Raw genomic sequence first — 14991 nt, 5'->3', positions numbered from 1 at the left:
CACAGCGGCCCATTCTCTAGCAAGGCCCCTTGCAGTCTCTAGCTATATTTAAATCACACAACATCCAGTGTGATACTTTTCCTAGGCAAACCTACAGTAATTTAGTTTGGGCAATACAGAATACATGCAAAGAAGCAAAATATGAAAGAGATTAATGCTACCAGAACAATAGCTATTGTTGTCATTTTTTCCTGGATTTTCACCTTTTCCGTGCAACCATGGTATTCTCAGCATACAATGAACAAAGACAGCAAAAGTTGGTCTTTAGGTAGAAAATTGCATGTGAAATGTGAAATATGCTAAGACAGATGGGACAATCTCTGTTGAAACAACCAAGAGTGAAATAATTAGTAGTGCAAAAGCTAATTTCAGTAGGTTTCAGAGTTAGATCACAATCACAGAACAAACCTCTTCGTGATTTTCTGACCCATCATAATTCCTGACTTCCTACATGTCCTAAAATACTTGTGAAATGAGGCTCCAGTTACACTTGTCACTAGAAAATTGCAAGGCAAGACAGTCCCTACCCTAATCCTCCTTTCTCCCACCTCTATAGCTGATTAGAGCTGTGGTAAATCTGTAGTAAATAACCATTGGAAAATGCTGACAAGTTAATTGGGCTCATAACTGTGAAGGCAATGAGACATTTCTGCAACTGTTTAGATCAGCTTTGTCAGAAGTAAGTCAGTAACAAAGACGACACATTTAATTCTACAACGAACACATGGAGAATAAATCAACTTTCAGGCTTGAATTACAGTGCAGGAGGGATAATTACCATAGCAAACATGTACTTAGAAACAAAAACCTTTTGTACTGCACAAACACCTGGGACAGAATTACACTGAAAATTAATGTTGAGTATCCAAAACATATGAAACAGGAATATTGACTAAAATATTTTGAGCTATAAGAATTTACATTCTCAGGGGGGACGGAGAAGAGAAGTTTTGAACAGACTTCCAAAACATATTGAGGTGATGATGGTGGTTCACCAGGCATCCATTTGTTTCCCAAAGCCAACGAACCATTGCAGAACTGCTTGCATCTATTTGTTCCACAGTCTCCATATGCCTGGTAGGTGGATTGCATGCATGTGCAGTCTGGAAGGCCTGCTTCAGTTAGAAATGTATGTACATCAGAGACACTATAAGTAGAAGTCATATCAAACACCTAAGGTGAGCTTTGAGATCTAGATTGATAGAACTGAGCTCTTTTACATAACTCCCCTGCACCAAATTTTGCCAATTGTGTGCTCGGTTAAGTATAAACTGGCAATTTGTTCTTGCTACATACATTCTCTGATATTATAAACCTGTGCCTGATTTAAAACCTAGCAACAGCATATAGTGTGCTACTTAAAATGTGTATGACATTTCAAGTCTATTTAGGTACAATAAACTCATCAGGTGATGTGATGAATTACTGAGTTTTACAGAATTTTACCTGTTACAAAAGTTTGGTTTCTTAGTTTAGCATGCCACAGAACATTCCCAAAGAGCACTTTGGAATAAAGGACATACATTTGAATAAAAATAATATCTCAAGTTTGGAGTCATCTGATTTGAATGAGTTTGTTGGAGCTTTCTTGGAACGCAGAGTGAGGCTATTACACAAGCCAAGTTATTTCTCATCTACAACAAAAGGCTACAAAGACATAGGAATTACAATATTATCAGTTCCAAGCACAGAAAAATCTTGTGTCCCACTTGCCAAAAATTGTATTACTGCCCTCAAGCATCAGGGAGTTTAAAAAGAAATATGGGGTTCATAGTGTTTATCTGATTTACAATTATTGAAACTTTGCTGCAGACTTTTAATCTTTTCTCTACAACCATAAGGCTTAGAAACTTCCATTAAAAAAAGACAGAAATAAAGCTTTTCATCCACTATCAAGACTGAAGGATTTAAAACTTCTTGAGAGAAAAAAAGGTAACATATTTATTCTCTCTGATTAAAAAAAAAAGTGACTTAATGTAAAATCTATGATATTTTAATCAGATATTGAGGACTGATTTGGAGAAAGGTTATCCAGCATATAGTTAGGCATTTGTTTCTTACCATTTTCTCAAGAGGAAAACAGACAGCAGCTGATATATTCTGCCTATAGATGGAATTACACCCCAGATATCCAGAAACCACACTGCTGATCCAGCATACAGTGTATTACTGTTGACAGAGAATAATTACAATTTTTCTACTTGAGATTGCTTTTTAGAGGTGCATGAAATAATCCCATATATCATCTGTACAGCACTTTGGATTACCACTAAATAAAAATATTATACACATCTACAGTGTTTTGTTTGTTAGGAAAAGCCCTCAACAGAACAGCAAAGGAGGTTTTGTTCAAACTAATTGATCTTTGTTTCCTCTGAATTGTTCCAGAGCAAATTATGTCTTTCAGTGGTTTATGGTTATTCTGAGTTCCTCCTTTATCCTTATTTTCATACTTTATATAATCTTAGACGTGATCACTATGATGATCTAATGTGATCTAAAATGAAGTGAGGTAATGCTTCCTCAATTTCCTATTTCTTTGAAATGGAAAAGAAGCTTTAGGGAAAAAAATAACAAACCCAATATTGATCAAACAACTTCAAGCGAGAGATAATCCTGCACAATCCTTAAAAAATTACCACAGTGATTTACTACCTTCATGGTTTAAGACTGAGCTCTACTTGTAGACTGTGGTAAACTTTCAACTGTTCATTGCCTCTTCTTTAACCAATGTTTATGGTACTGAAAACCAGCTGTATTCCCCACGAAGACACCTACAGACTGTGATTTAGTAATACGACGTCATCATCTCTCTAATGCATATACAAAGAAATGCACACAATATTAGCCTAGCAACTGTTGAAGAAGGGTAGGAAATACCTCTAGAACTACAAATGTCAGGAAAATGACAGGCCCACTCAAAACATCAACTATTCCAAAACAGATGCTCACAGCAGCTCTAACACAAATCCTCCCCTCTTTGTTCTGTTGAGGAAAAACACCCCTGGAGGCTGTAGAAGTCGTTTTGTTTTCGAACCCTGCAGACTGTTCTGAGACCTGCTGTATCTCTTAAGTACGCTGATGTTATCATGTCAAGCTGTGACTGAAACATTTTCTATTAAGGCTGGAGCTAACACTATGATACGATGGATCTTTTCAATTTCTAGCTTCTGTATGTGTCCCTGTAGGCTGGAACTTTGCAATGAGAGCATGAAAATGGCAAACAGGCTTTGAGGAACGTGTAGCTACTGTGGATTGTCAGTCCTGCAAGCCAGTCCTGTTAATGTATAATTAAATCATGGAAGTAATTGCTGTGAAATGCTATGGAGGTCAAAAGTATAAGTAGATTTAAAAAGAAGTAAAAAAATCCCAATGCAACACTGAAGTGAAAATCTGTGTGTAGCTGTTTAACACAGCGGTCGGGGCGTACACCTTTTAAGACAAAGAAGGGATTTAGGAAGTCCGTAAGCCACTGACTGCTGGAAACCAGACATAATCATTTGGTAGATGGCCTGTTTCTTGTGCTGTTCCTGTAAGCATCTACTGGTCATCCTTAAGAAGAATACACTGGGCAAAAAGCGCCAGCATGAGTGCCATGCTACAGCTGTGCGGTATCTTTGTGGTTGACTCGCCAGAAAGAGACATTCATTGGTCAACGTGTCAAACAACTTTTCACCATCACTTCAGCACTCACAAGGACCAGCAGTGTGGTACAGAGGCATCCAAACAGGCCAAGAAGAAATGAGCTTCAGCAGTTTTTGAGTTAGACCCACAAGTCCATGTTGTCCATTGATTTTTCCTGCCATATATCAGGAATTTCTCAGTGCGCCACAGGAAAACATCTGGGAATGCATAAATCTGGAAGCAAAGTGTTTTCGCTGTCCGGAAATGTTGCAAGCTTTGTATTCCAAAGGTCCTCACTGCACAGAGACTATCATTCAGATTGCAGCAGAAATAACTGGTTGCATAGATACAGCTACTGAGCTGTGTCAGATAGTTACCACAGAAATTGCAGAAGCTGTTGCTGTCCTTTCTTTCAGAGGTCACTTGCCTCTGGAGCTCAGTTGTGGAACGGCCTCTGTGGGCACTCCTAATCTACTTCTGCACAGTCAGATGCCGTCGTTTAACCTATTCCTTAATGTATTTTGAGCTAATCTTGGCTGACCTTTTGCTGAAGCAAATAAGAAACACTTGCAGAAGTCTTTCTGCTGGCTCAGCTCTGATGACTGTGCCCTCCAGCAGAAAAGCAGTCAGGTCTAAAACTTCCACAGATGCTTTCGTGAAAGTTATTTAACACAGCTCCACAGCTCAGTAAGAGCTCACTCCCTCACAGGCAAGGTGTAGCAGAGCAGAACGTGGATTTTCTCCTTTAAATCCTAAGACAGAGCTGTAGCTACATCCCTACATAAAGAATAGGATGCTAACACTGTAGAACCTAGGTTTTTTTGGCTGTTCTGCACAAGAAAGACAGACTCCAGGCTGTGTTACAGCCTTCTGATTAAATTGGCAGAGCTGGAAATCACAGATGTCATCTTTGTACTGAAAAGAGTTCATCCCACCGTGAATTTTGCTGAAAAGCTGTTCCAGAACCCAATTCTTCTGATGACTAGAAATGATCTAAATTTCAACCCTAAATTTATTCATAGCCCTTCTCCCTCCTTGCTGATTGCCATCTCACTGCCTGTGTATTTATAAGCATCAATCATAATATTAGAAAGGACTTTATACAGGGCAATCAGGAGAAATATGCTTCAGCAAACATGATATGAAATTGAGAAAATGATGGTTTTATTTTTCCAAGTTTGTGGGTTAAAATATATTTTTGCCGTAACCACCTCCTCCCTGCATTAAAAAAAAAAAATAAAAAGCCAGAGTTGGTGTCAGCTGGTCTATTTGAAGACAAAAAGGGAAAGGAGTTTGCTGATTGTTAGCAAAGGGTTGATTCTTCAAACATGTTTACTTTTAATAACAGGTTCTTTAAAAGGACATAGAACTTTCACATTAACAATCCTTCTTTCCCCAGGAATCAGCATTAATAAGAATAGAAGAGAAACAAATTATTCATTTTAAAATGAATATTTTACTTATTCTTTGGATATTTTACAACCCTCCCCGCTAAAAAAAACCCAAAACCAAACCAGCAGGTGCTACCTTCTTTTATTTGCTAGAAAACTGATTTAAAATGTCTGGATTTTTAAAAGACAAAACTAAATCAGCAAAGAGCCTTATAAAAGAACAGCCTGCTGTCTGTGTGATTGCCTTTACAGATGCCCTACATTACTGTTTCACGGGGATACTGAATAGACAAGAACTAACATGCCAAGCAAAACGTAGTATGCAAAATACCTGATCACTAGGAGTCTGATCACTTCCCCAAAGGAAGAAGCTGACTCTTCTACTGCAGGACTCAGGCAGTGCTGCAAAGGTAACTCTAAGTTGCTCTCTCTGCTGTCTTCCTATCTAGGATCAACATCTACAGTGTTTTCACCTCGTCTACCTCATACCAAAGATATGTTTGAGCTTATTTAAATAAGAATTCCACTTGGCTCAAAGCAGAGCTGTTACTTTGGAAGACCTACAACACTGGGACCAATAGACATATTCAGACATTATAGAAGGAACTGGAAAAGTAATCATTCACAGGATTCAGAATGGAATTCTGAACCTGTATAGGTTAACATCACTTCTAAAAATTAACAGCTCTATATAATTGGCTAAATGAGTTGGCTTTCTCTGAAGCACACAGATTGTCACATAGCGTTGCCGGATCTAATGACCAGATACAACTCAGCAAAGAAATGGTAGTTATTGAGACTGAAGTTCTCTGAGATCACTGGGTGAATTTGTAGTAGCATTGAAACAAAAGGCAAAAAAGGTGTTTAGCACCACCTGAAATGGTAGTAAAAGAGCATTATTTTGCCTCAACTCTAGTGTAACTATTGTAACCACATTCTGAATGCTTTATAGTTCTGGTCTTGGTATCTGGAAAAGGACGTGGTAGGGAGGGAAGATACAGAGAAGACAACCGAAATTAGTAAAGGATTAAAGGGAGTAGCTGTCTTATGAGATTTGAGACTTTTCAACTGGAAAGGAGAATGCTGTGGTAAAGGTTTGTTTAAGTGTCACGGTTTAAACCCAGCCAGCAGCTAAGCACACCACAGCCACTCACTCACTCCCCCCATGTCAGGATGGGGAGAGAATCAGAAGAATGGAAGTGAGAAAATGCATAGGCTGAGATTAAGGCAGCTCAATAGGGAAAGCAAAAGACACGCATGCAAGCAAAGCAGAACAAGGAATCCATTCACCACTGCCCATGGACAGGCAGGTGCTCAGGCATCACCAGGAAAATGGGGCTCCGTCATGCGTAATGTTTACTTGGGACGATAAATGCTGTAACTCCAAACATCCCTCCCCCTTCCTTCTTCTTCCCCCAGCTTTACATGCTGTGCATGACATCGTATGGTGTGCCATATCCCTTTAGTCAGTCGAGCTCAGCTGCCCCAGCTGTGTCCCCTGCCAGCTTCCCATGTACCCCCCGCCCACTCGCTGGTGGGGTGGTGTGAGGAACAGAAAAGGCATCGACTCTGTGTCAGCACGGCTCAGCAGGAATGAAAACATCCCTGTGTTACCAATGGCATTTCCAGCACAAATCCAAAACACAGCCCCATACTAGCTACTATGAAGAAAATGAACACTATCCCAGCCAAAACCAGCACATCAAGGTTTACAAAGTCATGAAGGTGGCTGAAAAGATGAATATGGAACCAATTTCCATCAAATTGCAGAGTTCTGCTCATTTGGTGGCTTTACACAGTAGCTAGTGAATTTCTGGACTTGCTGCCAAAAGAGATTGTGGAAGCAGATCCCAACAACAGGTTCAAATAGGAATTGGAAAAGTTCATGTACAGTAAGTCCAAAAATGAATAATAAAAGGTCTAGACAAGGATCTACCTTCCTAACAGCCACGGAAGGCAGGGGCGTACAAGAAAAAGACTGAAGAAGGTGTCCAAGCTTGTGCACACTCTATAAATAGTTTCTCCTACTGCTGCTGTTTCTGTTTCATTTTTTGTTTAGGTATGTATTAGGAACCCCTTGAAGCCCCCTTAGGGAGGCAGAGAGCAAAGGTAATGAAAACAAGGAGGAAAAAATGAACTGCAATAAACAACAAATGAAAGAAATGGAAGAGTTACAGGACTGGAAATACAGAGATAGGAACTGGAGGACGGCATGAAGCAGAGAAACCCTGACAACGCCCACCACTTCCTGTGGGAGAATGATGGAATGAATGGACACAGGTCCCACAGTCAGCAGGATCCCCCCATCAAGCTTCCTTCTGGTGACATGAATAACCAACAGGGTCAGGGACTGGAAGAGGTTGATCAGGAGGTCCTGCACCTTGGAAGGGCCTTGGTGAGGGAGTGTATCAATAAAAAGTTTAGAGGAAAGAAGTGCAGTAGAACTTCAACGAGCATTTCTGGAGGAGAGACCATAGCCTGCCTCATTTGATGTATACTCAAAGTACCTGATGTGTGCCAGGGTCTTTTGCCACTGTCAGAGAAAAACCCCGGGTTCCCCAGTCCAACCCAGTGGGGCATTTCCCATGTTCACATGTTCTTAGACATCCTTCTCTCTGAGTAGTACGAGTTGTAAAAGACTCCACAGGTCAAAGTCACTGTTAAATTACTAGTACTGTTCTAAAAATGGTAAGGCACATTTAAGACAAAAAGAACTTGAAAAGAATTTGAAAAAACAGCTAATCCCAGGTGTAATTGAAATAGGGTAATATCTTTTTTAAAAGAGAGAACTGAAAATTATGTGCAAAATGTTTTATATACTTAGTAAATCCACTGAACACAAAATTTTGTTTTAAACTCACTATCTCATGTTCATTCTTTGCTGAAGTTATTTACCAATTCAGAGAAGGGGATTCCAACACAAATCCTTCCTAGCGATAAATCATTTACCTTACTTACTCTAATGCTGTCTTTCAATGATGAGTGAGTTGTTCACCATTATTTTTATTTAACTGGAAGATCTATGAAGCATCTGTCATTGGTTAACAGTTCAGAAACCTGTTTTATTGCAGAGGTCACTGTGTAACATGTTCATGGGGCATTGCCTTTGGTTCTGAATTTAAAAAAATCAGATTTTTTTTTAATGAATGATATCTATGTTGTCCATTTTGATTTATAGCATTAAACTTGCTGGTGAATGAATGGCAACAGTTTTAACATGATGCACAGAATCAGATTTCGCAATACTAAATTTGTGACATCAGAAAAGAAAGATGCCTTGTGGCAGAAGTCCTGATTTGTTATGCTTTTCCTAGATAGCGTAGCTGCACAAAACACTGGACATGTTCAGACACTGCACTGGAGATAGTTTCCTGCATTAAGACGTTGGAAAGTCATCCCAGCTAGTTTCACTAGACTATAATGTAAGTAACCCAAAGCATTTGCTGAAAATAAAGACTGTAATTTTAATACCTATGTTATCAGTAAAAATAATTGTTTTAAAAACAAAGATATCAGTAAGTACCGTAAAGGTTCTACTGAAAATTGGACTGAGTAACTGGAGCAGATAGAAATCTACCCTGACTGTGACAGAATAGTGAATTCACAAAACCAGACAAAGCTGGGATCTGGATGCGGGGAAAGGAAAGACTGTACTTCTTTTATTACACCCTCTGCATGGAAGCACGGGAAACACTAAACCGGGGGCAGGGAAGGGCAGACAGTAGGGAAAGAAGTTAATAGTTCCTCTCTAGGAAGTTTATGCATCAAGATTTTCCCCCCTGATTTAATTCCCTAGATTAAAGGACAAAATAAAACAAATGTCATAAACAGTACATCAACTTTAGTAATACTGGATGTAGCCTCCTTGCCAAGATCAGAAGTATCAGAAAATGTCCAGCATAATGTCCAGTACAAGGGGAGGTCAGCTGGTTCTCTTATGGGGGAGTCCAAATAAAGACAAATGTGAGTCTCATGCCTTTCTTAAAACGGGGATGTGGGATGAAGATACAGAGTTCCCAGAGTTGAGTTTCAGGGGCAAAATATCATACTGGAGACTATTTTGTACCATGTTCTCTGCTTCCACAAGGTTCTGAAATGATTATAGTTGCTGAAGGACTTAAGTTACAGCCCAGACACTTCAGGGTCTTATAGATCAGAAGCTGAATGCTGAATTTTCCCAAAACATTTTTTTCATGGTGATGTGGTTGGCACACAGATGCAACAGAGCTTTGGTTTATCTTGCTTCAAAGGCAAAGAGTAGCAACCGAAGCAGCAAACGGCCTGTGAGAGAAAGGTGAATTTATGAGGTTTGCTGACTGTCTTTTCCCTTTTTTGCTGTGAGAAATAAAAGAGGAATGACTTCAATAGCAGTCAGATGGCCAGAACAGAAGACAAGAGACACCAAACATGTGGCGATACCTGAAATTACATAATAAATGATCTTACATTTGCTTGGCAGTTACACAAATTTTGCTCAAATGCTTTCTCTTTCTCTCTATTCCCCTCAGAATAAAAACCAGATAGAAAACAAAATACTGAAGCTGTGAGGAAATAGCTAGCTGATATTTGCTCCACTGCAAAAGCAGCTCTAGAGGACCTCACTCTTCTAGAGAAAGGCGTGAAAGCATTTTCATGCCACATTTCAAACCCAGCTCCAATTCACAAGCCTTCTGCATCAATTCTCCGATAAATGTCATAAATTTCCATTTCAAAATAGCAGTCTGCTTTTTCACTATAATCCTTACTCACACAGACTTTCTTCACCCACTCCAGTTACTGTGGTGAGCTTGCTTGGATTCCACATATGGGCAGAATAAAATACTTGCTTAACTTCAAGCAAACGAGTAACTCCACCAAGGTCAGACCTTGTAACTGTCCCTTTGTTGTTACACTATGCTGTGTTTTTTCATGTCTTCAGATTCATTCTATTACAAAGAAAAAGTATGCAAAAAGGATGATAAGGTGGTTTTTTTTTATGTTGGATATACCACATTTTGAAGTAATCCTTTTCTTTGGGGCATAGAGTTCAGAGGCAGCCTTGAAACTCAAGACTCTTTTGGGGTTGTATACAACTAACTGCTTAATAAAAAAGCATAAACATAAAACTCTCAATATCTAATTTTTGTTCTGTTAATCTGCATGCTTTTTTGCTACTGTTAGAAAAAAAATTAAAATTTAACTGCATAGCAGACATTTACATTTGGGGAAGTCTTTCCGGCTACTCCTGCTCCAACATTACTCTTTAGCCTGTTCTGTTAGAAAAAAAAGTCTGTGAGGCTGAATTCTAGTAAAAATTGGAGAGCTGTCATGTTACGTCCTGATTTCCCTTCAAACAATACTAATGATTTCACAAAAAGGTTTGACCATTTGCTCTGAGTTTTCACATACTATATTAAAAATCAACACTGAATAGTTAAATATCATAAATATGAATAGAATTATCAGGAAAAGTCTAAATAATGCTCAAATGCTCATGTAGAATGCTTTCAGTAGATGATTGTTTCAAAAATTCTGACAGTTGCGCACAAAGGGAATTAGCATAAGTATTAAGTTACTTATATTGTAATAATAACAATTTAATGTAATCAGCGCAGTGACGAAGTGATGAGTCATTGCTCTAGGAAAATGACCAAGGAGTCTGGGAAAGGCTAACAAATACTGTAGTCAACAAAGATTCCCTGCCCATGGTATTATCTCAGGAATTAATGACCTGTCTCCACTGTTACAACAGTAGCCAGAAACAGACAGGTCACCTTCAAGGCCTTGTTTGCGCTAAGGCACTACCTACAACAGACCAATTACACCTTATCAGACTTAGCACAGTTTGGAGCAGCAAAGCATATCAGCAGTCAGTGAGTTGACCATTGTGTTGTCCAAACCCCTACCTAGTAAATGAAGCAAAAAAAGACGGTGCTTTGTTCAGCATTGCTGCTCAATGCCACATCATGGGGAGAGGCATGTACAGTACTGCCACTGCAAGAGATGGGGGAGTTCTGGGGAGGAGGGTGGCAGGGGGGAAGCCCAGTTCACATCTGCTAATTAAATTTAGCCTCCTTGTGGAACCTGCTTCTGGGGTGAGGTAATTCAGACAATCCTCATTTGTACAATAGAATTTCCTCCTAACTTCTTCCTGTGCAAGACCTGTTTTCCCCTGCTTTTTTGGTTCTGAATGACTAAGCTTTTCCACAGTCTTTTCTCAAGAAAACATTTGTTCTCTCATCCAAGGAACAGCTGGAATAACTAGCTCTTTGCATTTTAAGTTATTCATTAAAAGTTAAATGGCTTTATCTTCAAGCTTGTCCTAGGGCAACTATTACAAGGTTAACCCTTGTATAGCTGTGAATCCAGGTAAGTTTGTCAATTTTCTCTGCACCTGGCCAGACACAAATATGTATGAATATGCCTTTGCTATGTGCATAGTTGTCATGCCAATACCTATTCTGATTTCCCAAAGCAGCACTGAATATAAAGGGGAAAAAGGTCACAAACCACAAAAAGCAGTTTCAGGAGGGCAGACAGAACCTCATTGTTTGGGATTTTTTGGCAAGACAGGTAGTGATCCTTACTACAGTGTTCCAGATACAGTTAAATTATTGTACTTATAATAGGGGTAAAAAAAACCCCAAACACCCCACAAACAAAACAAACCAGTCAGTTCCCTACAGAGCAATCCTGCTTAGCAGAGTTTTTACCCCAGCCACATACTCCCACAGATCACCATCCCTACACCATCTGGCTGCTTCTTCCAGTTTATGACTCTCCCAAATCTGGGGTGCTCCGTGGCAACTGGAGCCACGGATGCTTTAGTTTCTCTTTTCAAATTCCACTTTTCAAATGCTTTCCTAAAGCTCCTTTCCAAAGCAAAGAAGGAGATGTGAAGCTCATACCTAAAACCAAGGCATATTTACACAAATCCATTGCGTGCAATTAGGCAGATTGAGAATTAAACAAGGTATTACAAGAAGGTATCCACTGCTATATGTAGTTCCTTGCTATGGCAGTAAGAACCAGACATTGTTAGGTTTAATTACTCAAAAACCCCACTACAGGATCATTTTAAAATGTATTGTTGCCTCTTCCACAAGATGGAGTGCAGTGATAATATCTGCGGATTTTCAAATTGAATTAATATATCATGCCTCCCCTATGCTAGAAAAAGCCTTTAAAGACTTTACCCAACCACACCAAAACAAATCAGAAGCCCCAGTGGGGTAGTTTCTCACTGGTTAGTTATGCTTATTTCAGATGGGAGGAGTTCAGAGTGCATCCCAGAAAACAAACAGAGCCCACATTTTGAGCTTTCTACTCAAAATGAGCAGTAGAACGTAACATCTATTTTCCTCTGCTAGGAAATTTCCACAAAAAATGTGCTCACACCCACTTGTTAAGGAAAATGTAAGAATAAAGACGAAATTTTACTTGGTCAAGCATTTTTAAAGCAGCCAGAAAGAATTGCTTCCTCTCTGGATTTGCCTTATGGTTCTCAACCATAGCTCTGTGGGTGCAGGGCAGCTAAACTCAATCAAGAGCTGAACTTCTCAAAAGTCAAAGCAGTATCAGTGGATGTAGCTGCTGACATTTTGCTGGTATCCCATCAGCTTCATGCTCAAGAGATCCATTTGGGAGAATGAGAACCTTCCTTATTCTTTCATGTTCCAATTTCTGCGAGCAGTTGTGATCTGATGTAGTGACCTGTTAGCTGGCAATCAGGTAAATGCAGTTTGAGTAGGAAAAGGGATTATGAAACTTACTGGTTCAGCTATCAAGTTCTGCAATACAATAGTCTTCATATCAGTTTACATCCTTGTACACCCACTTAATACAATACAGTGAGTCTTGCCAAAAATACATACTTTAATTATGAGAACAAAATGACTAGCTAAACCCACAGTAAGCTACCCTGAATGACATAGACTTTGGCCTGAAATAACGATCTATTGCCTGCACCTCTCAGCATCGGTAGTCACCCTATCCCAGGTTTAGGGGTGATACGGCTGCCAGTACCACAAACCGTGTGACCTTAGTGTTGTGACTATATCCTACCGGGCAGGTCGGCCTCCTCTCCGAGTTACCTATGTGGGCAACGAGGAGACGTAAAGGCTGGTCTCGGTCCCTAAAGACCAGCCGGCACAACTCTATACAATCGAGCCAGTTATTCCCCAGAGGCATTTTGTAGTAATTTTCCCGTTAGGTACACGAGGGCAGCAATACCACCGAGCACATACCACGCTGACGTCCCTGCCTGGCGGGAGGCTGGGGGCTCCTTCGCACTTGCTCGCCCTGCCTTCCGCATCTCTTCTACCTGGATCTTAACGAGGCGTCTCCAACTCTGCAGGCACAGCCTGCGCGACACTTGGCGCCGAGGAACGGGTGGCGGGTTCGCAGCGCAGCCGAGCCGCCCCCCGCCGCCCCTCCGGCCGCCGGTGCGGGGCGCAGGGCTCGGCGCCCGCCCCCCGGGAGCGCCCGCCGCCGCCGGGGGCCGCAGGAGCCGCTCGGCCGGAGCCTGCGCGCGCCCCCGGGAGGCGGAGCCGCCGCGCGGGCGGGCGGGGGCGCGGGCGGGGTTCGGCGGCGCTGCGGCGAGCGGGACGGGCGGCCCGGGGAGGCTGCCGGCAGGCGGGAGGCGGCGGCTCGCCTGCTGCTCCTCGGCCCGGCGGTTCCGCGGCGCTGCCGCCGCCGAAGCGAATGGGGAGGCGGCGCTGAGCGGGCTGCCCTCCGCGGGGGTCGGCCGCCGACGGCAGCGGCGCGGCGGGCGAGCGATGCCCCTCACTTTTCTGCTCGCGCTGCCCTTCCTCTTGCTCCGGCTCCTGGCTTTGAAGCTGTTGTTTTCCCCGGCCGCCGCGATGGCAGGAAACTTCCGGAGGGTTGGGCTCAGGCCGGCTTGTGCTGCGCTGGGCTCCGCAGGGCACCGGCCACGCCGTGAGGTGAGGCGAGGCGAGGCGGAGGCGTTGCGCCGCGGCCGGCGCTGGGTTCGCCGGCGGCAGTTCCGCGGCGCTGGGTGCAGCCGCCCCTGATCCGAGGGGGGCGGGGGTCCGGGCGGCAGGAGGGGGCACAGTTGCAGCGGGGACCGCTGAGAGCCCCGCACCGTCGCGCCGGTTCCCCCAGCCGGGGTCCCAGGGCCGGGAGGGAGCCGCATCCCCGGGGGGGACGCGGGGAGTCCGTGCCCGCGGGCTAGGCCGGTTCGGGGATCGGCGCCCCGCGCAGGCTGCGCGGGCCCAGGGCGGCCCGGCGCCCCCTCTCCCGGCGGCGGCGCTGCCGGAGCCCTTGGCGGGCAACGGTCAGCGGCGCCGGGCCTCCGCGGCGGCTGAGGGGAGGCGGCGGCGGGCGGGGCCCGGGGGCAGAGCGGGGCCGGGGGCGGGAGCGCAGCCAGCCCCGCGGGAGCGCTTGGCCGCGTCCCCTGGCCGTGCGGCGGGCGGGGCCGCGGGGTGCCGGTGGCGGTGTCCTGCAGGCGGCGGGGGCCGGGGCGGCGGGGGGGGCGGCTTCCGGCTGCGCCTGACCCCGCGAGCTGGCCCCGCTCCCGGAGCGCCCCAGCCGAATTCCACCTCGCCCGTCCCGGCGCTGCGGGCGCCCCTCGCTCCCTGGGCGGGGACGCTCCGGTAGGGGGGTCGGCAGCGCTCAGTCATCTGCTCCTCGGACTCCGAGTGTGCAAAAACTCCCGGTCGGGGAGAACCTGCCGGTGCCTGGTGCGGTGTGCATGTGGCTCCTGATGTGCGGAGTCGCTCCTGGGAAGAAAGAAGTGCCTCACTTAAAAAATACCAATTGTTTTTTCACCTACTTAAACGAGTATGTAATTTTTATTTGGGTTTTCCACACGGTTTTCTTCACGCTCAGGTTTTAAAAGTAAGGTTGTACAATGCAGCCTAATATATATATCACATATATGCTAAAAAAATCATGAAGTTTTCATTGTAAATCAGTGAAAACACTTTTCCAAGAAAACGGTGGATTTGCATAGATGGAAGCAACATACATATTTTAA

General features: G+C 43.4%; 2 protein-coding genes across 6 annotated transcripts in view; one reads left to right on the top strand and one right to left on the bottom strand.

Annotated features, from left to right (window-relative positions):
- Nucleotides 1-680: 680 nt before the first annotated feature.
- LOC119150440 (transcription initiation factor TFIID subunit 4-like) lies at nucleotides 681-14148 on the bottom strand. The gene is made up of 3 exons (XM_037392974.1): nucleotides 13241-14148; nucleotides 2062-2169; nucleotides 681-1147 (listed from the first exon to the last, which is right to left on the bottom strand). The coding sequence occupies exons 1-3, from the start codon at nucleotides 14146-14148 to the stop codon at nucleotides 775-777; spliced, it is 1389 nt and encodes a 462-aa protein (XP_037248871.1). The 3' UTR covers nucleotides 681-774.
- GPR63 (G protein-coupled receptor 63) overlaps nucleotides 13594-14991 on the top strand; it is a 31980-nt gene continuing 30582 nt past the window's right edge. For 4 of the 5 annotated variants that reach the window (XM_037392477.1, XM_037392474.1, XM_037392473.1 and 1 more), the window contains exon 1: nucleotides 13594-13936. The gene's annotated coding sequence lies outside the window, so the exon portion shown is untranslated. The remainder of the gene's footprint in view (nucleotides 13937-14991) is intronic. The other variant, XM_037392475.1, reaches the window with a different exon arrangement.

The sequence above is a fragment of the Falco rusticolus genome, chromosome 6 (assembly GCF_015220075.1).
Source record: "Falco rusticolus isolate bFalRus1 chromosome 6, bFalRus1.pri, whole genome shotgun sequence".
NCBI lineage: Eukaryota > Metazoa > Chordata > Aves > Falconiformes > Falconidae > Falco > Falco rusticolus.
The sequence above is the reverse complement of the archived record's forward strand: the minus strand, read 5'-3'. Positions and strand labels throughout refer to the sequence as shown.